Consider the following 24,394-nt stretch of genomic DNA (forward strand, 5'->3'; position numbering starts at 1 on the left):
AGTTATTTCATTATTAGTTAATTATTCCATGTGCACAGTATTTCTGCTTTTTTTTTTTTTTTCTGGGAGAAAAGTTATTTTTTTCATTGCAGTAGCTTATAGGATCATACCTTTCCATTAATTGCTACTAAATTTCCAAAGTAAATTGAAATCTTTCAATGACACCTACCCTGTCTTGAAAACTACTACAACATATTCTACAGCACCACCCGTCAAGTTTATATATAGTTAATTTGCAAATAGCCCTTCACCTTTATATTAACCATATTTGTTCCTCCCTCGTTTTATGCCTAATCTTCTCCCAGCTTTTAATCAGAAGTCTTAAAAGATTGCTCTTGCCTTACTTAACACACTACTTAAACTCAGTAATACTCATTTTCAGCCCTTTACTTAAGCTGAGTAAGAGTAGAATATGTCTTTTAATTTTTAACTCATTTTATTGTCTTACTAATTGCTAAAAAGCTTAATAAATATACCTAACCACTATTATTTAATGGTTTTGCTTTTATCAGAGGTCTTCCAGCATGAAAAGCCTAAACATTCCTCTACAAAACTGCACTTTGGTGAAAATATCCTGCACCTGCTAGGTTTAGTTGTGTCACACAGTAGATTTTATGGATCACAGGTTTTTTTTCTTTTGGGGTGGGTTGGGGTGGTGGTGGTGGGGGTGTGTGTGTTTTATTTTTTTAAGAAAAGCTGTTTTCTATGTAGTATGAAAAGCCTCTGTCCCATTGTAATTCACTTATATTTTGTTATGCATTGTACCCCTTGGATAAAGGATGGTATCCAGTTACTTTATCTTCAGAAAACTTGACTCAGTCATTATCTCTGTTTTGGAAAAAAAAAAAGCAAACAAAAAAACCCAAAACAAACAACCAACACAAACCAAAAACCTTTCCTCCACTCTTCTAGAAGGAACTTCATTACAGCAGTCTATCAGGTGCAGGTTCAGCGGCAGGCTGGGGCAACCACAGCTCCACCAGTCCCTGAAGTTAAACTGAGAGAGCCTATCTGAAACATTTGACCTCGTGAAGAGTACATATGGATCTTGCATGCAGTGAGATTCTAGACAATTTATTTGTGGATGGCTCTTTATACAGGCTCCTGTTAAGGAAACATCAGAGAAATGCCTCTTCTCCATTGAATTGACAGCACAGTATAAAGGAACTTAGCTACAGAAATACCTTGCTAACAGTCTTCCTCCTATCGATACAGAGGCAGAATCAATGCTGAGTTACAAGCTTCGTCAGTCTTCCATTTGGATATAAACTGAATAGAAGGAACTTGTTATCTGCATTAAACCAAAGTATAATGCTGTAGAAGAGATGCAGGAGTACTGTGATGACTGATGTAATATTTTATACAACTTTCATATAGACAAGAGTTCAGGCCCATTATATCACCAAAAATTATTCTCTGAGGGATTCTAAAGAGCTTGCTAGCTTTACCTTCCACTATACAACTTGAGTTATTCAACAGCACTCCTTTACAACTTTTTATAATTGTCTGTGTGCAGCACTAACTTGTGCTACTGCAACTGGAATGGCGTTGCAGTCCCTACCAGAAGGCTAACATCTCAATACACCTCAGCAGGATGCTCTGGCAAGTGAGAACGGGAACTACGGTTTGAGAAACAAGGTCTATCCTGAACAGGCACAGCTGTTTATTCCTGGTACCGGCATCTGGATGCTTTTTTTTCTTACTACAAATGATGTGGTAGCAAGAGAAGTCTGTCCCACTGTTGTAGTCGCTGCAATCGCCAGCAATCAGGTTTTTGCTGCAGTGAAGACAATGCTTGGTAAGCATAGCCTTACGGAGCAAGTTCTAGCCCATCAGTGGAACTTAAGTATCTACTATTAAAGCAACAAAACAGCCTTTTTGATCAGTAGATCAAATTTAGACTTTAATATAAATTAACATCAGTGATGTTATGAACAGTCAATTTATGCATAGGTAATTAACCACAACTCAGTTCACACATTCTTCACCGTTTAACTGTAATGCTAATATTGCTTTTATGGTGTTGAACATCAAGCACAAGTTCATCTCCCGCCTGAACTTGGATGGGCTCATCGAGAACAACTGCAGCTTGTTTCCAGTGCGAGGACTCATCAGATGTATTCAAGCTATGGTCTTCATCTAGATGTATGTGATACCAGAAGGGAATTGCAGTGACTCGGCCAGACTTACAAATTTGTACCTAAAAATATTTAAAGTATTAATCAGTTACACCCGTTTCAAAGAAATAAGAAAGCAGAGTAGTTCAAACCATTTCAATCCATTTCAGAGATACCTGCAGACAAGTAAATTTTGTATTGAAATTTTCAGCCAAGGTGAGCAATTAACAAGCAGCTCTGCAGAACAGCAGTGAAGCGCACTTCTAACTCTATGTACGCCCAACTCACCTTCACTTCTTTGCTGGAGCTGTTCAAGAGAGGGTTCATGAGATCCAGCCTTAGAAGCTCTGCTGGCTTGCTCAAGGGTAGACACGGTAACGTAGAGAGGTCCAAATACACACGAACAGGTACCTAGGAGCATACACCGTAACTTCAGGCATCAATAGTCATTAAAAAAATGAAAAGTTACAAGACTTAAGCATAATGCAGAAGTTTCTAGGAATTACTGTAGTGCCTGTAAGAGACAGCCAAAATGCAAAATAAAAATACACCCTTCAAATCCCTTTTGAAATGTGACTGTTAGGATACAAGGTGATGAAGGAGATAGTAACAGCACAGTCACTCTTCTGTACAGTAACGCTGCATCTTTCATTACTCACACAAAACTTCTCCCACATCAGTTCCAAAACAAATGTTACCCATTTTAGTTTCATCTCAAGGTCCCCATCTGGTCACATAAATCTCTCTGGATAACTTCAACAATATGAAAAAGTTTCAGCTCTTCAGTTTTCTTGCAGTTTACACCGAAACTAAACAGCCAGGCAGCTGCAGGCTTTGGAACTGTGCCTGGAAGACTCCCACCAACTTCATACCTTGAACTGGTTGATAAAAGGGGCTATGTTAAACCCAAGAGTTGGTTCTGTTCCTTGAACAGCACTCTCCAGTAACAGAGACTCTGATTCTACAAGCATGCCATATACCAACACATACTGTGGGAAAATCTTCCCTCCACTGTGAAGTAAACATCTGTAAAATGAGAGAGATTTCACCTCTAAAGCACGTCATTCAACAGTAATGAAAGAACATTAACTACATTTAAGAAAGGCACACTAGTTCTTCCTCTGAAGTCAAGTGCTCATAAGCGTTTGAGTTTGATCCCATTTGCCCAGACAGCCGTATCGTACCAAAAGGGAAAACTTGTCACATAATACCTAAACTATGGTACTAGCAATCTTTTCTCAGTGTCAGTATTGGAAACGGCAATATTTCAAGATGAAGATAGTGGGATTTATTCATAGCACCAGCATCTAATACTGAAGGACTGGCAGAAACGCTTAATAAAACTGGAAGTCAGGAAGTACCTACTGTTGGGGGGCGGGGGGGCACCAGTTAAGGAGGCAGCATACCCACAGAGAAACAAAACCTCGTGGGAATTTAAGTCACCCTTCTTGAAGTGTTCAACTAAAGTTGACAGCAATACAGGAGACAGCATTTGTTCCTGAAAAAACACCTGAGCCTTGCTTGGTCTCTTGCTACAGAACATCACACTGCTGAGAGCAGCAGCACAACAGAAGCTGTCATTCAGCATAATATCAAACACCTCCAATTCAATACAGATTCTTTTAGGTTTCCTTTTCCTATAGCAGGCTGCTTTTCATAGGAATTGGGTAGCTAAGTAGCGCACTGTTGGATGTATTTTCATGCCAACAGATTTGAGTCTGCGTATGATAAAAATCAGAGTAATTTCCCATTTGTTCTTACAGCAAAAAAAAATCTTTCATCCAAAGATTTAGAAAAGGTAATGAACATAAGTAGTCTGGAATATTCTGCCATTGCTAAGCGTGAAGATGAACAGAAGATTCCCTAGCACCACAAAAGGGGATACACCTCTTTTGCATTTTCTTTTTTAGCTACCTATTTCCATTATTTTATTTCTCTTGCTCTGCATTCCTTCCCATCCCTCCTGCCGTGGGTAACAGCTAGCTTTGCTGCTGCCTCCCTGGCTGTCCTAACACCATGTCTTTGTCTTTCAGCAGTACCAGTTTGTTCCAACAACAGTTTGACACGCATGTGAATCTGGGCTTTTCTAACCTTGCACTAAAAACTACCTCAGTTATTACTAATGTGCTGGCTATCCTGGGAACTTTTGACAGACCAAGCAGTAAGATCTTCCATTCATATTCTTGCATACAGTATATAAAGAAGTCTATGAAAGTGGTATCTTGACACTTTTTTTTTTTTCCCAAGAGATACATGTATACAATGGTCACACTAGAAACACGCTGAGAGGTTCAACCCGTTCAGAAAACAAGCTTTTCCTGCTCTACAGAACCAACATGACTAATTTTGTCGTTAGAAGGAATATTTTCAAAAGTTTTCAGATAATTACAGATTTCTAGAAATACTTTTGTCCATTTATACTGTACCTGGATATTGCAGCCTTTTCCATCACCTCCTGCTGGATTAAACCTGATGTCTCTATAACATCCAAGATAATAATACTCCATAATTTGTCTGATTTGGGTCTCTGTAGTACCATGCTTTCATCTAAGTGGCTGAGCCAAAACTCTAATGTTTCCTTAGGGAAATGGTTAGCTTCTGAAATTGCATTAAGTGCTGCCTGATGCTGTTCTTTCTCAATAGAACTGTAGGCTTTAACCGATCCAAGTTTGCCAGCTATAATTGGCAGGATGGAGAAGCCTTCGGACACATCTAAAATGTACAAAGGATCAGGAACCACATCTAGAGAGCTCTTGTTTTGACTCTCTTGGAGGTTCATCCCACTGCCATGTCCATCAACATCCATGGACTGCAAGTCCTTACTTGGATTTAACGACAACAGCACTTTGCCCATGGCAGCTTTAAAGCATTCGTGGTATGGTACGTTGTTCAGCAGGGCTATTTCTGTGGATTCCAGCACACATACTCGACCACTGCCATCCTGCTTGCTAGTCGTCTGAAGACCAGCCAAAGCATTACATAATTCAGCTTCATTGCCCAAACTCAGTGTGTCGTCTCTGTCACTGAAGTCCATCCCACACTCTGAAGTCAAAGAAGAAATCTTCTGGATCTTCAAGTAGCAGTCTTGGCAGCAAACTTCCATCATCACAGTATCTCCACTCTTCACAGAATAATCTTGGCAAAACAGCACAAAGAAAGTCGTGTCAGTTACTTTACAGCAAACATCAGTGAAGCGGCCATATGGCACTTAAAAAAAAAAAAGGCATTATCTCGTTTCTTCATTAGTTGTTACTAGTGTGTATGAAAGCATTGTTCTAGTCTGTAGCCCCACAAGCTACAATCTGTGATTGCACATTAACATTTGCTTTAAACTGTCCCACACTAGGCAAAATCCATTTATTTGCAAAACAAGCCTTTCTATGATAAATAGATATTACTTTAAGTGTTCTGTCAACAGCAGAGCAGAACAAAAACATTCTGGTAAAGAAATTGCTTTTGCTTTGAAATGTTAAATATTATTTACATTTTAATACCTCCTGTAGACAAAGGTAAATTTGTAGTTACATGGAAAACCACAGCTACAGTTTAGAAAGGGTAATCTATTCAAAATAAATTTTACCGGAACATTTATGGTGTACAGCTCAAGATAGTCTTTGGATACTCTCTGTGTACGTTCTAAGAAAGTAAATCCACTGATACAGACCAGAATTTCAAAACAAACGTGCCATAGTTTGACAAACATTTCTTTCAATGGCAACCTAGTCTAAAAGAGTCTCTTCCCTCCCCTACACTTTCAGTTGAACCAGTCCATGGCACAGCTGCCCCTACTGTCTATCAATGCTAAATCAGGGGCAGCTGTGGACTACCCCAAGGGTAGAGAGGCCTTTACAGAGAGATCTGTATAGACTCGAGAGCTGGGCAATTACCAACTGTACGGAATTTAACAGAAGCAAGTGCCAGATTCTCCACCTGGGATGAGGTAATCCTGGTTGTATGTACAATTTGGGCGACGAGGGGCTGGAGAGCAGCCCCACAGAAAGCCATCTGGGGGTTTGGGTGGACAGCAAATTGAGTATCAGTCAACAGTGTGCCCTGGCAGCCAAAAGGGCCAACCATGTCCTGAGACGCATCAAGCACAGCACAGCTAGCCGGTCAAGGGAGGCGACTGTCCCACTCTACACTGCACTGGTGTGACCCCACTTGGAGTCCTGTGTGCAGCTTTGGACACCTCAATATAAGAATGACATCGAAGTATTAGCGTTTGTCCAGAGGGTGACCAAGATAGTAAAAGGTCTCAAGGGCAAGACTTATGAGGAGCAGCTGAGGTCACTTGGATTGTTCAGCTTGGAGAAGGCTGAGGGGTGACCTCATCACAGTCTACAACTTCCTCAAGGGTGGCAGCACAGGGGGAGGTGCTGATCTCCTCTCTGATGACCAGCGATAGGACATGAGGAAATGGAATAATGAAGCTGCTCAGGTGAAGTTCAGATTGGACATTAGGAAAAGGTTCTTCACTGAGTGGGTGGTCAGTCACTGGACCAGGGTCCCCAGGGAAGCAGTCACAGCACCAAGCCTGTCAAGAGTTCAAGGAGCATCTGGACAATGCTCTTAGTCACGCAATTTATTTTTAGGTAGTCCTGTGAGAGGCAGGGAGTTGGACTCAATGATCCTTATGGGTCCCTTCCAGCTCGAGATATTCTAAGATTCTATGAAACAGGAGAATGGAAAATGGGTGAATGGAGAGTAGAGGCTGCTGGAAATGACACTGCCACTGTGTGCACGTGGAACAATATTCAAGCTGAGCCCGAAATGGGGGTGAGGGGTAGGTGGGAATGTTTAGTTTTGTTTTTGTGGCAGTAGCAGCTAGCAATTCCTACCTCACCTCCCCCACCCCCCTTTCATAAGTCACATCTTGACTAAGTAGAGCCAATCAGTAGCCCCACTTTTTGGAGTTGCCCCACAATGCATTTAATTCAGTATAGAAAAAAAACACCTTAATGAAGTGTGCTCCCAGATCTTAAGCAGGTCCCTTATCTGCTTCATAGCAGAGTCCCATGAACAAGCCCTGATACAGGGACTGTGCACTACAGTCCAGAAACACGATCACGAACCACCTCACAGCTACTTGCTGTTGAACTTCTCTGAAACCTATTTGCTGCCACTTCCTCATCTCCAAGATAACCTAAGTAGCTCAAAACAAAAATGAAACCAAGCTAATGCACCACAACAGAAAAGTCCACAGGACGTACCAAGGAGGCCCTGCACAGGATAGACTGCCTGTTCCCAGCAAGTTTCCTCACAGGGATTTGTAGATAGAGTGTGCTCATCATCAAGCTGTAGTACAAACCACACCACAACAGCATCTAGTATTCCTCCTTCAGTGACTGGCAGGCTGAGTTTCCATGGCTTCCTAGCTGCAAGGCTTTTCAGCTCCTGACCAAAGTGGAAAGAGAGAAAAAGTGTGAGAGTTTCTTTCCATAAAGTGTTTTTTATTACACTAAGTCACCCAAATTTCTGCACCAATCCATGAGGGCATCCAGCAGAAACCTGAAGTTAACAAGCTGCTACAATACCAGTTATCATCATTAGTATTCACTAGCATAGGAACTGTCTTCCCCCATGCAAGTGCAATTATCCACATGACCAATCTGCATCCATCAGCCATTAAAAGAAACATGCCTACATCTAAGAACATACATATTTAAAAACACTGACAACTGCAAGAAAGGCTTTAGACTAGCAAGGCTTTCCTTATGAGAAGTAATAAAAACAGAGCCAGTCTTTTGGGCTAGATTCAAGCCAATGCTTAGGCACATGCTTCACTTAAAACCTGTGTTCAATCAGTTCTAGAAATATGTACGTAAGCACTGAATTCACTCGAACAGAGGTTCGGCAAAATCATTACAAAAACGCGAAGTCAAACATCTTTGAGGATATTTTCGCTGCTACCTGGGCTACAGGCTTTGTGTGAAAGCTCAGGCATGTATAATTTCACTACTGGGAAGAACTAAGATCTCCCCTAAAGGGATCAGGTTATAAATTCTCCAATACTCCTAAAAAGGTTTGACTATGTACATGGAAGAAGACTTAATTCCTATTACAATTATTTTCCTCAGTAATTACCTTCTGCTACCAATATTCACAAACATAAAAGGCCCATCTCTAGTATCTTAAGACAGTTCTGGCATAAACCAATTAACAGGAGGTCAAGCACAAGGGACCAAAGATTCTCTTAGTCACAACCATTCTGATTAGTAACAGCCTTTCCTAAACATTTATCAGCTTCCTGATCTGCTTATGTCAACATCTGTCCTCTCGAAGTTTCAATCTTAAAATACGCACGGCAAAAGAGAAGTTCCACTCTAAGAACATGAGTAGCTCTCACATGCTGCATTTTTTATTTTTCCCTCTTTATTCTCATTCTGTGTTCTCCAAGAGTTGGTCTACCTCTCTTCTCACAACTGAGAGATGGCTGAACAATGCACATGTTAAAATTACTGGATGCCAATAGAGCTCATAATAAGATCTCACTGCTCTTCAATAAAAGTGCTTTGCTGCTAGTTGTTTCTCCTGTACATCCTCAAACGGAGAGGAAAAGAGTAATAAGTTGAAGCTTTCCTGGTAGTAAGCCCCTTGAAGCGAGACAGCAAGAGCACAAGCATACATGTTTCTCGGTTTCTGTGAACTTATAGCTGTTTAGAAGTGTATTTGATATAAAAATATTCTTCCTGATTATCCCTTAAAAGCAGCAGGCCCAAGGTTCTCATCCACTGTTTCTAGTAACTGTACTGTTACATCCCTATCTTGTGGCACACAACACTTAAAAACCCACTTGAAGGCAGTTATTTCAGCTTTCCCTGCTCATCCCGTATTTATTCCTCACATTTGTCTACTGCATAAACTTCTTCTATTATTTATTACAATTACAGACTTGAACAGCTCTAGCACATCAGGATGGCAATTTATCAACGAGTGTAGTTAAAGGGACAGCAAAAAAAAATACAGCAACAACAGGAATAAGCAGTAAAAAATCCAAAATGCTGCTATGCCACATATATCCTCTGAATGACAAAAAGATAACTTGCATTAAAAAAAGTAAATGGGACTACAAATAGAAGGAAAGACTACAGAAAGAATGCAGTTATCAAGTTTCCTATGTCTTGATCTAGAATTTCTCAAATATTGCACACAGTAACTTCTCAGGAAAATTAGAAAGAGCCAGTATCTGTAATTGTTGGCAAGAGCACAGTTCCTTTAGGGCCTGAAAGTGAGACTGAGCTTTAATTACTGGCTGCTGAGGTAAACACTCGCTTCCACTCCCAGTGGCACTGATCTGCTGCCAGCAAACATGCACGCAGGTAGTAAGTACCTGGCTAGGTGCAAGTGTCTGCAGCCTGTAATTATAGCCACTTCTTGTTCCCCTGCCTGGGAGGAACTGAGCAGCTGCTGCTGCTAATAATAGCAATAATAATCAGGATAACTCAGCTACTTTTTTTTTTTTTTAAATTTGGACTTCTTATCATTATTTCTCCCACCTGTACCGATGTCTTTCAAGCCTCCTACAACTCAAGAGAAACACTGCTGTACCACATTTTAAGTCTTTTTCTCACTTCTGTCAATTTAGGTCTGGATAGTTAGTACGAGCAGAATAACTGCAACATCCCTCTCATTATTTGAAATACAAATTTACAAAATGAGTCTTCGAAATTACCTTACTAGTGCTAAGTGATTTCTTATCCGAATTTCAATCTTTAGTAATTCTGCTACTGTTTGTAAGTATATTAGTTTTTTTTTAATTCCAATGGGAGCACAGACATTTTTTTTTTTTCTATTTTTTAGCTGCACTGATTGAACATCCAGGGGTGGTCCTGACAAAACAAAACAAAAAAAACCTCAAAACCCAAACAAACAAACAAAAAAAACAGATTGAAAGTAACCTACCAGTGTTTGGAACTGCTGTACTTGCCCAGTGACAAAGTAACAACAAACAGTAACCAATGATTCCAAATAAATTAATTGCATTTCTTCCCTTCACCTTTCCTTATGATATCTTACCATTTCATGACAGGAACACTCCATTAGTCTAACTGAAACTTCAAAGGAGCACTTCTGAAACATGGTTTAGAGTAACACTGTTCTTTACTCTCTAAAATTATCTTTACATGTCTGCCAGCAGGCAGATGCTTAAGAGTAGGCATCTCTCAGATGACAGTAATAATTCCTTATTGATGCTAGAAGCAGAAGCAACATTAGGTCACAGAGAGATTGCTCCCAGTAGTATACTGAAGAGCCTTGTCTTATTTCATTTTTAATCTCAGGATGTCAGACAAGCCAACTAGGAAAAGCTATTGATTCAGAAACACTGCAATTCCTGGCCAAGCAGGAGCCAAGAATAGATTCTGTTATATAAATGAAATTATTTTAAGCTCTGACTCAATGCTAACTCCTCAACACAGGTCAAAGAGCAAGAAACACACCAGAGATCAGGGTTCCTTGCCTTACAGTTCAGGCCTATTTAGTATATGCATACAAATGTATTTTGTGCAAATACAGAAAAGCTACCCTATTTTAGAACGCCATATTAAAGAAATACCATAAGATACCAAAGAGGTTGATTGGTGGAATCAAACTGGTTGAATAGGGTAAGATAATTTCTTCATCTCCTCTCTCTTTTACACTTACCCATCAACACTTACAGACATTTTTATGCCAGATGTAAAATACATCCTTTCTCTTTTGTCTTCAAGAGTCTCTTGGAGACTCTAGCTTCAGAGGAATAAACTAAGTCAGCTCCACAGCTGCATAAGTCATTTAAGATGGGTCTATTGCACTCTTCCTCGCCCTCCCTGTACTGAGGCTGGCAGTTGTTTGATCCTATGGTGAGCTAGTTTAGTTCCCTAAACTACACCAAACAAACAAAAAACCCTCCACCTTCAAAAACTCATAGATCATCATCTGATGACTCACATCACCACACAACCAGACAAGCACTAAAACCAGCAGAGGATTTCAGCACAGCCCTGCCAGCTTTGTACTTGTGAACTGTTCTGAAATTGGATCCGGGAAGCAAATAAGATATGGGGCTCTTGTTATTCATAAATAGATTACTTATAAAGGACATAAAAAAAAAGATTACCTGCAGATTGTTGAAATCTACTGTCATTACTTGACAGGGTTCTGTCAGACATATGTAACCTCCAGGAATACGACTGAGCTTCTCAGTGGTGTAAGGTTCGACAGTTTCCTCTGAACCAGCGGAAGCGTATGTTGGACTAAAGAACTGCAGTGAATTTGGCAAGCGCACGCCAGCAACTTCTTGCGTTCCCACTCTGGGAGTAAAGGAAAAAAGGGAAGAAATGAAACTTCAAATAATTTGACCAAAAAAAACCTCAAAGGAAATGCTTCCCAGGCTGGCTAAGTATTTTTAAATGCCCAGAGTGTAAGAATAGAAAAACTAAAAAAACCAAACCCAGTTCTGTGGGGTTTTTGTTATGTTCAGAGCGGCTCTAAAGCACAGAAAATGCACATCACTTTCAAGAATGAGAACTGAATGCTGTCACTAGAAACTGAGAAAAAGCCCAATATGTCCTTTGTCAAAGGCCGCATACCCTGTGATAATAAGAACAAATAAAACTTTTCTTCTGCTGCTGCATTAGACAGATAATGAAGATGTTTCTTTCAGGTGAACAGAGTAGTCAGAACAAAGATAGATATACAATAGAAAAAGGTATTTCTGAAGTCTCTTTGACATAATACTTTCATTTTTTAGTACTTCTATATATTTATCAAGCACAATCTATGCAAGATAAGGCATTTTTCATAGTCGCATAGCTGCAAAGAAAGTCTAAGTGTTGATTTCTTAGTGGAAAAAGCTTTCACAACTCAGAATACATGTATCCTCTCTTGTAAGACAGATCAATTAGGTTTCTAGAAACAACCTTATACGAAAAGCTTCAAGGAAGAATGAATGCTGTAACTGCTTTAAAACAATTACTTACATACACTGTCCATCTTTTAGGTCTGAGGACTTAAGATTTATTCTCATTTTCAAAGTACGAGTCAGGAAGTTACATGAGACAAGTCTGGCACAAGCTACACTTTAGATTATTCTGAAAAAGCACATTTGTCTGTGAAGGACTTAGTGTTTCCCATTTAAGTGACAGCTATCAAGCAAATCTACATTCCTATAGTGAGATCTAGCAAAGTCCAAATGACAACTAGTTAAATTTTTATTTCTAGAACTATTTTCAATTCTGAATCAGTTTCTCAGGACCTCCCCTCCTTGCAAAAGATCTCCCTATAACTAAGGATGACTAGACAGGCTGTCTGATAATCTCATCAGATACAGTCATCTCCTTGAAGCTCACAACTGCAGAACTGAGTAAGTTGCCTTTTGTTCTAACTTGGAGTCTTAGGCAAATATATTTTGACCATTATACGTAGCTAAAATACAAAAATGAATCAGACTCCATCTTTGGAGCAGATTCCCCAGCAATAGAAGTATATGTGACACAGAAAGCACAAAGTAGTAAGTACTTCACAATAAATACTAAAAAATACAGCAACATTATCAACAATTACAATCCTCTCACCTACTCAGTGAAGTAACTTAGATATTTTAACAACAAGGATGAGAATGTATTCTTCATTTGAAACTGAACCCATGTATTATTTTAAAAGAAATACAACTCAAACAGAACAGCTGCTGTACAAGGCCTATATTGTGGAAGAGGTCAGCAGATTATTATATTATCATGAACACTTCTGGCTTCAATATATAAGCACAGAAGTAGAGCCACTTTATTGCCTCTCCTTCTGGGGCCTAACTGACTAAAAATTAAACATTAAAAAACCCTGAAACCTGTAATTCTTACAGTGACTTAAATTAGTAAATTAACCCATATTCTGGCATATTTTATTCAAAATTACTAAATGTAGATGCACTAATGTAGCAGACCTAGGTTCTAGAATATTGCTTTACTGTTACATGTGACTTTTGAAAGATATCTAGTTCAAACTTGAAAAACAATATGTAGTATACTCCGGTATCTTAAAAGTTTTGTGGAAGTCTGAATTTATCCTCAGTAGAACAAGTCTTCTTACAACTTTGTCATTTAATTTGTTCTTCTGAAAGTAAACACGTCACACGTATGTGAAACAACCCCTTCAAAGAGAGAGCAATGACTTCAGGAGAAAATTAAAGTTAACCATAAAAAAAAAAAAAAAAAAAAAAAAGACGTAACACCACTGCAGAGTTAGGCCCTATAGTCATTCTAGGGAACACAAGCAATGGGTAGAAGCAGCACCAGCTACAGTAAAGGAACATTACAATTATTACTAAAGCATCAGGTAGTAAAGCTACAGTAAGGGGTAAAACAACACAAAACTTTCTGTAAAGTTGGCTTAAGTGCACCAAAAACAGAATTACAAGAAAACTTGTATGATTTCTCTAGAATTTCACTAGATCCTAGGAAAAAAACTTTTGTTTGTTTGTTTTTACAATCAGAGCACAAGAAATGCAGCATAACTTCAAATTGCTAAAACAAAGGGACAGACTACAAAGCGGAAGACCAGATCAGACACAGACAGATGACTGTGATAGGGAAGATTATCAACAATTGGAGTGAAAGGGGATTCCCTCCCTCAGCAAGATAAATCAGTGTTTGATGATAAACTAAACGCACTTTTAAATGTACTTCAGAAAAAAAAAAAACCTCAGATATTCATAGATTTCTGGGCTCTACATCTACTTATAACCACTCAAAAAGAAATTAAATCATGAGGAAAAGCCCAAAGAAAAGTTGCATTAATTGTACAATACAGAAACTGTGCTAGATGATATATAAAGCATGAGAAAAGGTACTTTCACACTGCTATTTCATTAGGTATCCAGCTCAGAAAAAAACATCCAAACCCCAAAGTTTTGCTGTAGATCATGAAAACACTTAAGGAAATGTGGGGACCGCACATAAGAATAATTCAAAGAGATGTGGACAGTTTAAATCTGAGGATAGGCAAGTGTTTTACATAACACTTAACAGCACTTGATAAAATAGACTTAAGACGGGTATTGTTACTGGAGCAAAAAGGGATCTCAAACAATAAAGGCAGGAAATTTAAAAGTGACATTTTTCTTCTTCCTATAGCATATAATTAATTTGCAGCAGTCATTTCAGTCCTGCTAGCTACCTGACCTTAAGCTATACTATTAGAACTGATTGTTAATTCAACAATCCAAAATTACAATACATTAACTTTCATCTTGTTTAAATTTTGTAAGGAACAGTCAATGCCATGTTTCAAGGCAAAAACCCATTTTCTAATTGATGAATGATTAACCTCTCCTAAAAGAAAATTCTTCCATGACCATCTACTGTGGGAACTTGTCTCTTTCTCGCCACTGTCCAGGTAAACTGCATTAGAAAAATCACTGAGGCAGCCTGGCTATTTTTCATTTTTCAGTACACTGAAACTCCTGTAAAAGCTAGTGTTTTCTTTAATCTGCAACAAGATTAATCCTAAACAAAATACATCAAGTCCAAACCTCTCAGACAGAGACTGTCTCCATACAGTGATACTGTCCTAGAAGATGAGAATAAAAGTGAGTATGAAAGTGATAAACAGTCAGAACTGGTCTCAGCAAAGAAACCCTACTGTATGCTAGTTCAGAATTAGGCAAGGCACATATTCAAAAAGATAATGCTAGGTGGGGTTATTAACACGTAGGCTTTACAAAATCCTGTCCTCATCCTCTGAAAGGGCAAAATCCAGAAGTGAGGTACGAAGCAGATTATAAAGTGGGCAAAATGAGGATAAAGGCCAAGTGTTAATCCAAGAATCTCCAATACATAAATTGGAGAAGTAATTTTACTATTAAGGAATTAAATTTCTTTAGTATGTGTTAAAGGCATGTATGTCAGCGTAACTGAAAATCAAGAGTTTCTGATGAAGTGATCCAGAAAGTCTGAACCACAAAGGGGTTTTAAAAAAAAAAAAAAAAAAAAAAAAAAAAAAAAAAAAAGGTCTGGAAAAGGGGTGGGGAGGGTGAGAGCAGAAACCTGTTTAGTGAAACAGATAATCAGCCATCCAAAAAATAAAGAGAACAGTAAATGAAAAATCCTCAACAAAAAACACCGGTCTCTCTTCCCAAATAACAAATGTGGGTTCAAACTGTGTTAGAGTTTAAACATACCTGTGATGTCTACGTATCTCTTTGCACTCCACTGCCATCCCAAATATTGTAGCACTTGCAGGAATAACTCTGCCATAGTCTCCAGTACTGACATCTTGATTTTTAGGCTGTGAAAACATGAACAACATGCAATGAGACAATGACCTATTTCTACCATTACTACAAAGCCTAGGTTACATATTAATGAGCTATTCAAGATTAGAGTCAAAACATCAGTAAGTTCTTAGTGACAAGTAACGTTTCTGGTCTTTGTCATTCCAGCTGACCATTGAAGGAGTTTCTTAAATACTGTGTTTCAATATATTCATGCTTCAGCTTTACTTTTCAGTCTACTACTTCCTCTGTGTAATTCTAAAAGTGTTTTTTAATTTGTATTCTGTTAGAATATATTGAAACATTTGAGGACCTTTCCTTTATGCATCATTCCTGTACTTAACACTAGATGTCATCAGTTTCAGTTCAATACAATACAAAAGCTTTCAGACAGATAAGACTTTTTTTTTTTTTTTAAAGTAGTTGGAATCAAGACAACATCAAAATAAAAGTTCTTCTATTTCATAAGACCTAACAGAGGTTAACCCATGTAAGACTCCTTGTCATATTACTCTGCTTAATTTATGCTAGCTAATATGCAAAATACACAAAGTAAAATCTGACACCCAGTGGAATTGTTCAGTCTTCCAAAAAAGTTCAAAGTTAGCAAAAGTAAATTAAGAACATAAGGATATGGCATATTTACCAAATTATAATTGATTATTCCCTAGTGTTATGATGAGAAATAATTCTACCATAATTCAGCATTTTCTGCTTAGACTGACATGACTTTCTGCTACTAGTTGGTATCTCAAAATGACCAGGTTGTAATCAAGCTTGCAGGAAAATAGTGCCTTTAAAATACACACAAACCCCTTTGGTACTACTTTCAAAGTGGGGGAAAAAAAGAGGGGGGTGGGGGGAAGGAATAAACAGTGATCAAGAGTGAACCATCTCTGTATGATGGAAGGTTACATCAGGGAAACATGCATTACAAGTACCTGCCTACTCAGAACATAAGCTCACAGAAGTACAACGTACGCAGCTGCCTCATCGCCTTTCACCAAAATCAAATTCATAGAACAAACCCAGATCACTAATTTTTAAAATATCAATAGCTATGAAATATTTACAAGACAGTTGTTCCTCATTCACGTCTGTGAATGTGTGCACTTGCGTGCACACACACACACATATATATGCACAAATATATATCAAAATAGGAATCCCTTTACACATACGTACTCACATCACCTACCTTTGGTTCTAAAAGTAGATGTTCCCAAGCATGTATCAAGCTCTCCACAATTCCTTCTCCAAATAAACCAGCATCAACTGTTTCTGTGACAACCAACGAAACTCTAGATAAGAAAAAGAACACCATTAAATATAATGCATAACACACATTCTTGTTAACAATCATTCTTTTAAAGAAAGAACCCCACCATACCAATGTGAGCTCAGAGCAGAACTTTTACCAGCGTTCTGAAGTTTCAATACAGATGGGCAATGTAATTCTTCCAACAAATGACATGTTTTGAATTGTTGTTAAGAGTTATTCAAGATGCAGATAAGAGCGAATAAATATTGAGCAAGAGTTTACCATAAAGCTTCTTGTTCAGCATTTATAAATAAATTGCGTGGGAAGAATCTAGCCAAAACAGGAAGATGTTTCAGCCTGGGCACACAGCCAGTGATACTGCAGAATATGTATTTTGTTTGAGTCTTGTGCAAGAGTATGCATCCATGTATGTGTTAAAAAGGGAATTTAAAAAATCCCCTATAATCAAAGCACAATAAAATTACTACACAGACTAATGGACCCTAAAATCCTAAATCCTTTGGATTTAAACCAAAAACCATACAGCATTGTAAGACAAGACATTTCCAGAACAGTAACGATTTGTTCCTGACAGGTGACATCCAGTAACTCATCATATACACTAAGAGGACACATATGATCAGTTACTGTAGCTCAGCTGACACAATTAGACAAGGCTTGACTGGCATGCTAAACCATGGGAGCTTCATCATTTCAGATTATGAGCCTGTACCATCACCAGACATTTTATTACATGTTAGTAATTAAAAGTAAAATGGATTATTTCTTTCCCACAGTTAATCTGCATCCCTAGAAGCAGTGAGCTGAAGTGCTAAACTAGTCCTTCGCATACACCAAAAGAAACAAAAATCCCCTCAGATTTCTACCTGCTAAAAATTTACAGATCCTCCTGAAGAACGCCTGCTGAATGGGATAGTGAGCAGGGAGGAGCAGGGTAGCATAAAAAGCCTAGATCACATATACTGAAAGCTGTAATGCTGATCAAATTCTCATTTGCCAAGAGCAATTGCAAGCTGCTGATTTGCCCCAGTAGCTCTTACTATGCTTTAGAAGACATTACTTAATATTGGAAAAATGACCTACTTAATTTTCCAAAGCACACGGATCTCTGCTATACAGACAGGTGGTCAGATGTGTATATACGAACAAAAAGCTCAACACAAACACAAAAACCTGTTCTCACAGGACAAATTGCAACACCCTTCCACTGAATTTTACGCCAATATCTAAAGCCACACTCAAAGCCCTGTGGATCCCTCCCATGGCAGGGTGTTGGCGTTCACAGCTAGAGTCAGCCCAGCCACCGCCAGCCTTCCAGATACAACCAACCAGGAACCCATGCACATCACGTGGCACCCTCTCACCCCCAAACACAGCAGCACACTCCTTAGGGGACAGAGGGGAGGGGAGGGTTGGGTTTCCCTCACTTCCTGATCAGAAGAGGCAGATAATCTGCAATTTCTGATCTCTGACAAATACAGAAATGGACATGGAGTTGCAGGGGTGTGGTACGTCCCAGAAATAGTCTTCCTTTGCAGGCCCTATTACATATCTCCGTCCTATTCAGGGGCTGCAGAAGTGAGCCACAAGTTAAGAATAAAAGTGTGTTAAAATGACTTTTATGATGCAGTAATCTAATTTCTCTTTTGCTGTTGCTGCAATATAATTGCATATATCCCAAAGCTCCCACCGTCAAAAAATTAAACTCCTTAATTTATGACATTGTTGATCTACCATAGAAATTAGTACGATCTAAAGCACATGTTATCATTTCTGCATTGCCCTATAAAAACGTTCAAGAGAACCTTCTCACATTATGGGTAATATCACAGGCAAAGTTATCTCCTGTTTAGGTCACAGGGTATTTTCTATTTTCTTGAAATTAAGAGCAAATTAAAAATAATATCACAACAGAGCGCAACAACGTACCTTTCAGGTATGTGCTTTGGAATTTCTATATCAAGTGACTTCAGATGAAGAAGTTTGATCTCCCTTTCCATATTATTTGCTGCCACCACATCACAGGCAAGTTCATACATTGTTTTTGATAATTCACAGGCATAGACAAAGGATGCTCCTGCCTTTTTTGCAAACATACTGAAAAACAAGAATCATGGCTTTTCCCCTCCAGTTTAAATCATTTTAGGTAAAGCATGACAAGATACTGAGTTTTCTTAAGTTCTATTTCTGCATCTGCTTCGTATTTCTAAGAACACAGTTCAAGTCTAAAAATCACCATCAAGGGAACCAACATCTCATGTGAACACTGATATTGCACAAATCAATATCCCCTTGATATGCTATCACCAAGAAAAAAAAAAAATACAGGTAGCATAAGGATACTCCCCCAGCTATGCTAAACCAATTCTTTATACTCCACTCAATACTTAAAAACAGGACACATGACATTACAACTCCAAAACCAACAGGAGTAATTCAGTTTATACAGCAGTTACTGGCAAAAAAAGCATCTGCAACAAATAGTAATAAAAGGGTTCAAAAAGTACTACTAGACATTAGCCTCCAGACACATTGACTTCTGAAAGCTTTGTTTCCTTTCTTAAGTTTTGTCTCAATAAAGCCATGAAAGTAAACTATTTTTTTCACTAGCAACCAAATTTTTTTAGACAAGAAGTATGTTTCTATTAAGTTCATGCTAAATATGCACTTATGACACACCTCAAAATACCTGTTCCTGTTCCAATATCAAGGACAGATTTGCACCCTGAGAGGACAGCGTTCTCAATTGCTTTTAGGTAAGTAAGGTTCCTCTTGGTATCGTTGAGCATGATGAAGTGCCAGCGTTCCACAAGCCAGTTTGCAACACGGTAAAAATTTTCCTTTGCATCAGCAAAATCTGGGTTAAGCTTCACTGCTTTATGAAAATATCCAGCTGCTTCATCTCTAAAGCCCATCCTAATAGTAAAAATGACAAATAAATAGAAAGCATGCATTCAGCTGCCAAGTATGTGTAAATATCTGTGGGTCTGTAAAGAGGTCTTACATCAGTTAAAAGACAACGGCAATATGTTGCATTAGTTTGAAAGATTATCTTTAGAAACATTGATACTACCTTATGAAAAAGAATGATTTACAGCTCTACTTCAAATCACTTTAAAATGCAAAGGTAGTCCAAAAATACCATCGTGTGCACCAGTCTTCATCCACTGCTACATCCTTTGACAAACTAGAACAAGTTTTACAAGAACCTGCTGCAACAATATGACAGCAGCAACTCTGCAATCCAGTCTCACAGATTTTTCAGGTCAAGAGAATGCTACAAACCCCAAAAACACTTCACCGTATTTAACTGGAACATACTGTAAACCAACCAAATTTTGAGTTGCCAGCGCTTGCATTAAGTGGCAATTTTGAAACTAAATTGTGAACTGGAAGCAAGTTTTTATGATACCTATAGCATACTCTCAAATCAGACAGCACTGAAAAAACCCAAAACCTATGAAATGCAAGAAACATGCACACTTTAATATAATGCTGAGAGAATTGTTCCTTAAATAAACAAAGTAATCACAAAAAGCAAACCTAATGAAAACTATCTGGATCCATGACTTATGATTTCAATCTTAAAAATTCCAGTCTCGGAAGACCTTAGAATCCTGAGCAACAGCAAAGCATCATGTTTTGCACTGTTTGGAGAAAGCAGGAAAGGAATGCTTTACGCTAATAAATAAAAGCATAAGCTCAAACCATTTAAGAACAGCCCTACATAGTACAGTTTACACGACCAGCTTCTTCACTTCGAAGGTCTGTTATGTGTCACCTCAAGAAGGACCAGAATTAAAAGACAGTATTCAAAGGCAGTAGTTTTCAAGGATCTAACAGGAAAGAAACGAAGAACTTCAAAAATTGCAGGTTAACCACAACAATAGTTAACACAGTGACTGCACAATTTTGGTCTCTTTTGTTTAGTAATTCCTTAATAAATCGTTCGAAAATATTTGAAGGCTGTGCTTTTAAGTTTTTACCTTAGTAAAAGTGCTTTTACCTTTTTTTTTTTTTTTTACTTTTGCTGTGACTATCAACATTTATTTTGGCCTTGGCTACTCTATTTTAAGCTGACAAACAGATCTGCTGAAGTTCAACAGTACACACTACACAGCATTAAGCATAGGCTTGCATTTACTTCTTTCAAACACATTTTATGTGCTCTCCTGAATCAGGCCTTGTTTGTTAACAGACAATACTAAACGTGAACCTTACAAAAACTGAATATACATTACCACAAACCTGAAAAGATGTTCTCCCATACTATTACATATCACTTCATCGTTCGGATACAGTTCAAGTGCTTGCTCATAACAGTTAAACAGATCTTGAATCCGTGCCAGAGAATCTAGCTCTTCTGCCCATTTAAAGAGGCTAAACTGAAATGTTTCCTGGAAAATAAAACATATACCACTGAGTTGCTGGTAGCTACCAGAAGTAGGGAACTGGGCCCTGAAAACCTCTAGAGGTATCCTGACATGCACCTGAACACCCTCTTTTCCCTAAGCAGCAGCATACAATCGTTTGCTATCATCCCAAGTTAGTTGGCTCACTTGAAGAGGCAGAAATAAGCTCTCAGATATCCACACAGAGCATCATCACCCAGCAGTGGATAATAAGAGCCTGCATGTATATTAATGCATGCTATACTACAAGCTAATACTAATAAGGTCCTATTTTTATTAAACTCATTTGACACACACAGACCAAAAGAAAAGTGTGTCAATTCCCTTCCCACAGACATACAGAGCTTATTAAACAACTTACTGGCTGTCTCCATTATTACTGTCTTCTGCTTTTATTTTGAAGACTCAATAGGAAAATCAGTTACATACAACAAATCACAAGCACAAAATATGTCACAAAGCCTCAAAAGGAATACAGTAAATAAAATTGTTTCAAGCAATTCAAAGAGCACTTACTTTGACACTAGTTTTTAACTCGGGAGCTAGATTTAGTACTAGCAGATAGTGAGCATATGCAGTTCCAAAATCCTGGTCCTCCAGGCAATGCTGAGCACTCTGCAAAGACCTGGACACCAACTCCCGCCTGCCAGCTTCCTGACCACCTCTATGGTTACTATGAAATTTAGCATTGGAGTTGGGCATTCTGAAGGATGTAGATACTCACTCTTCCTAAAAAAACAAAAGGTTGCACACAAAGCTGACAGATCAAACAACATTTTAATTTTCACTGGCATTAGCAAAGACATCCTCCCTCCCCCCCAGATCCTAAGCATTCAAAAACATGCTCACCTTTATGCCACTGATAATTCCATCAACTTTAAAGTGAGCATTCACCATTCAAGCCAAGCGCGCATCACATTTATGTTAGAGCAGGTTCTGGAAACAGGTTACACTTTTTTGCTTTTTAAAATTAATTTCTGTAATACTTATTTTAGCACGCCTCTGACCAGTTTTGCGCACTGAAAAGTTCACGCACTCAGAAGTTTCACAATCAACCACAAAATCTGCACGTTAAAACTTCTCCACTTCAAAAAAGTATCTTCATAAAGCAAAGACCCCCAGAAAAAGAGCTAACGAGCTCACGCTGTATTTTACACAAAGCAACATGACTATAAGAAAGTGTTAAAGAGTTATCAGAACAAATATGCACATTTTTATAACTGCCTTGGTTACCACTTTAATGCCACATTTTTATAACTGCCTTGGTTACCACTTTAATGCTTACTTACACAAGAAGGCCCAATACCGTCTTCGGGATTTTCAGATGTATCCTAAAGCTGAAGAAAGTGAACGTTACATGGAGAGGGACTAGAACAAACACACCACCATCACAACTAGGCTTTTTTTTTTTTGCTTTTTGCTTAAAAAAAAAAATGACAACAAACATCGCCCACGTCTCGAATGAGCACCAGTAATTTACGCAGGGGCATGCAAAACCAGGGAGGGCCGCGCAAACTCGCCTGCCGTACGCATTTGGGGGCCCGAGGGCAGCGAGGACGAGGGGGCCGGCTCCGACCGGCGGGGAGCGCGGCGCCGCCGGGAAGCCTCGCAGGCCGCGCTACCTCCGGACACCGCCCCACTCGCGGGGCGCGCCCCAGGGCCGCTGGCCCGGCGCAGGGAAAGCAGCGGGGTAGGACGCGGGGGGCTTTCCCTGCGGCCGGGACAGGGCGCCAGGCGCTCCCGGGGCCATCACCTGCTCGGCACGGAACGCGGCTCCCAGAGAGCCGACGCGCGCGCTGCGGGCCGCCGCCATCTTAGTGCCGGGCAGAAGGCAGCGCGCATGCGCAGGGCGGCAGGCGCGGAGCCGGGCGTGAGTGAGGCGCCGCGGTGCCTTCCCGCCCTGCTGGCGGCCGGCCCCTGAGGGGGCGGCCCGTCGCCTCCCCTCCGGCCTCAGGGCGCGCCGGCCGCCAGGTCAGGCGCGGAGCTCTCCGCCCTCGCCGGGGAGTCGGTCCCGCAAACTGCTCCCGGCGGGTCCGGGCTCAGGCCCCGCTCCCCTCCGTCCCAGGGGCGGGAGCTGCGCCTCTCCCCAACGGCGGCCTTCGAGCACCCTAAGGCCTAACGCGGGATTGCGCACAGGAAGATGAAAAAACCATTCTGCTTAATCTTTATTTCTGTTCAGTTTGTGGCAAGAGGTTTCCCCCCATTTTTTTTTTTTTTCCTACAATTTTAACGTGTAGATATTAACTTACTTTACCTTTTATTTGCTTAAAGGAACAGCTAAGACTTACATGTTTAAGAACCAAGAAAAAAAAACCAGAATGCCAGAAACTAGTATTACAGAAAAGCTAACGCTTTGAAAGATAACAAGAAGGAGGCATTATGTGACTGAAAGAAAATTTGTATCTTTATTGGTAAGTAAAAGGTTTGAGAACGGTACAGACAAAACTCTGAACTTTTTTTAATGCTTGTTTAGCTTGTTACTTTTCAGGTGAAACATGGGGAATTGACTAGAAACTGTCTCACCATGTCTTCATATCTATATACACATGTGGAATAAAGGTATTTTCATTGTCCATGTTCTTCCTCCATCCACATCCAATCTTTTAAAGCTGGTAATTCAGCTCATACAAACACAGCAGTAGAAGTGACCCTCTAAATCCAGCCCCTGTTCAGGCCTGCCAGATAAGAACTACCACCTTAAAAGTTTACCAGATGTAGTGTAAGAACTGCATGCTGCGCAGACACTGCCTATAACTGCCCTGTAGTTAACGGTGTTCCTAAAATTTAGTTTTAATTCCACTGTTGGTAAGTCCCAAGAATGACAGTTGAGGATAATGTTTGCACTACACAGTTTTAAGTCACAAACAAGTCCTAGTTGTCTTGGGCCTTTGACTAACAACTCTGCACTGCAGTAACAGGATTGTGAGAAGGAAAATTCAGAGGTTTGCTCCACATCTCCAGTCCCTTATCTCGCTCCCTCCCGTGCTTATGACACCACTTACCTTCTTTCTCTGTGGAGCCTTGCAGGCTGCCTGCCCTGGGAGCAACCACATGCAGGGCCCTAAAAAAGGCAGAGTTCATTTGGTCTTGTCCTACTTCTGGGACAAGAACAGGCCATGGCATTGTTTACTAATTATGAAATGTTTGGAAGCTGTTCATGTTTATACTTTCCTTCTCTAAAGCATGAATGCAGCTCTTCCAGGCTTTTACAGCTGTGGATATTTTATATGCCTTCACTTTTGAGAAACAAATGAGTACCTCTTAAAAATGTCAGGCCAACATTTTGAACAAGATGAAAATATCACATATGGAGGGGGAACATGAGTCTAAATGAAAT

At 39.5% G+C, this 24,394-nt stretch overlaps 1 protein-coding gene across 3 annotated transcripts; it reads right to left on the bottom strand.

Annotated features, from left to right (window-relative positions):
* Positions 1 to 1,913: 1,913 nt before the first annotated feature.
* Positions 1,914 to 22,460, bottom strand: PRMT9 (protein arginine methyltransferase 9). Of its 3 annotated transcripts, XM_075709172.1 has the most exons (13): positions 22,347 to 22,460; positions 21,574 to 21,786; positions 20,894 to 21,042; positions 19,325 to 19,561; positions 18,575 to 18,742; positions 16,562 to 16,664; positions 15,271 to 15,377; positions 11,215 to 11,407; positions 7,328 to 7,511; positions 4,544 to 5,252; positions 2,990 to 3,143; positions 2,406 to 2,528; positions 1,914 to 2,200 (listed from the first exon to the last, which is right to left on the bottom strand). In XM_075709172.1, the coding sequence occupies exons 2-13, from the start codon at positions 21,757 to 21,759 to the stop codon at positions 1,985 to 1,987; spliced, it is 2,529 nt and encodes an 842-aa protein (XP_075565287.1). In that variant the 5' UTR covers positions 21,760 to 21,786; positions 22,347 to 22,460; the 3' UTR covers positions 1,914 to 1,984. The 3 variants fall into 3 exon arrangements, with proteins under 3 accessions (XP_075565287.1, XP_075565288.1, XP_075565289.1); XM_075709173.1 differs by lacking the exons at positions 20,894 to 21,042; positions 21,574 to 21,786; positions 22,347 to 22,460 and adding an exon at positions 19,719 to 20,229; XM_075709174.1 differs by lacking the exons at positions 20,894 to 21,042; positions 21,574 to 21,786; positions 22,347 to 22,460 and having other exon boundaries at positions 19,335 to 19,369.
* Positions 22,461 to 24,394: the final 1,934 nt, after the last annotated feature.

The sequence above is a fragment of the Pelecanus crispus genome, chromosome 4 (assembly GCF_030463565.1).
Source record: "Pelecanus crispus isolate bPelCri1 chromosome 4, bPelCri1.pri, whole genome shotgun sequence".
Lineage (NCBI taxonomy): Eukaryota > Metazoa > Chordata > Aves > Pelecaniformes > Pelecanidae > Pelecanus > Pelecanus crispus.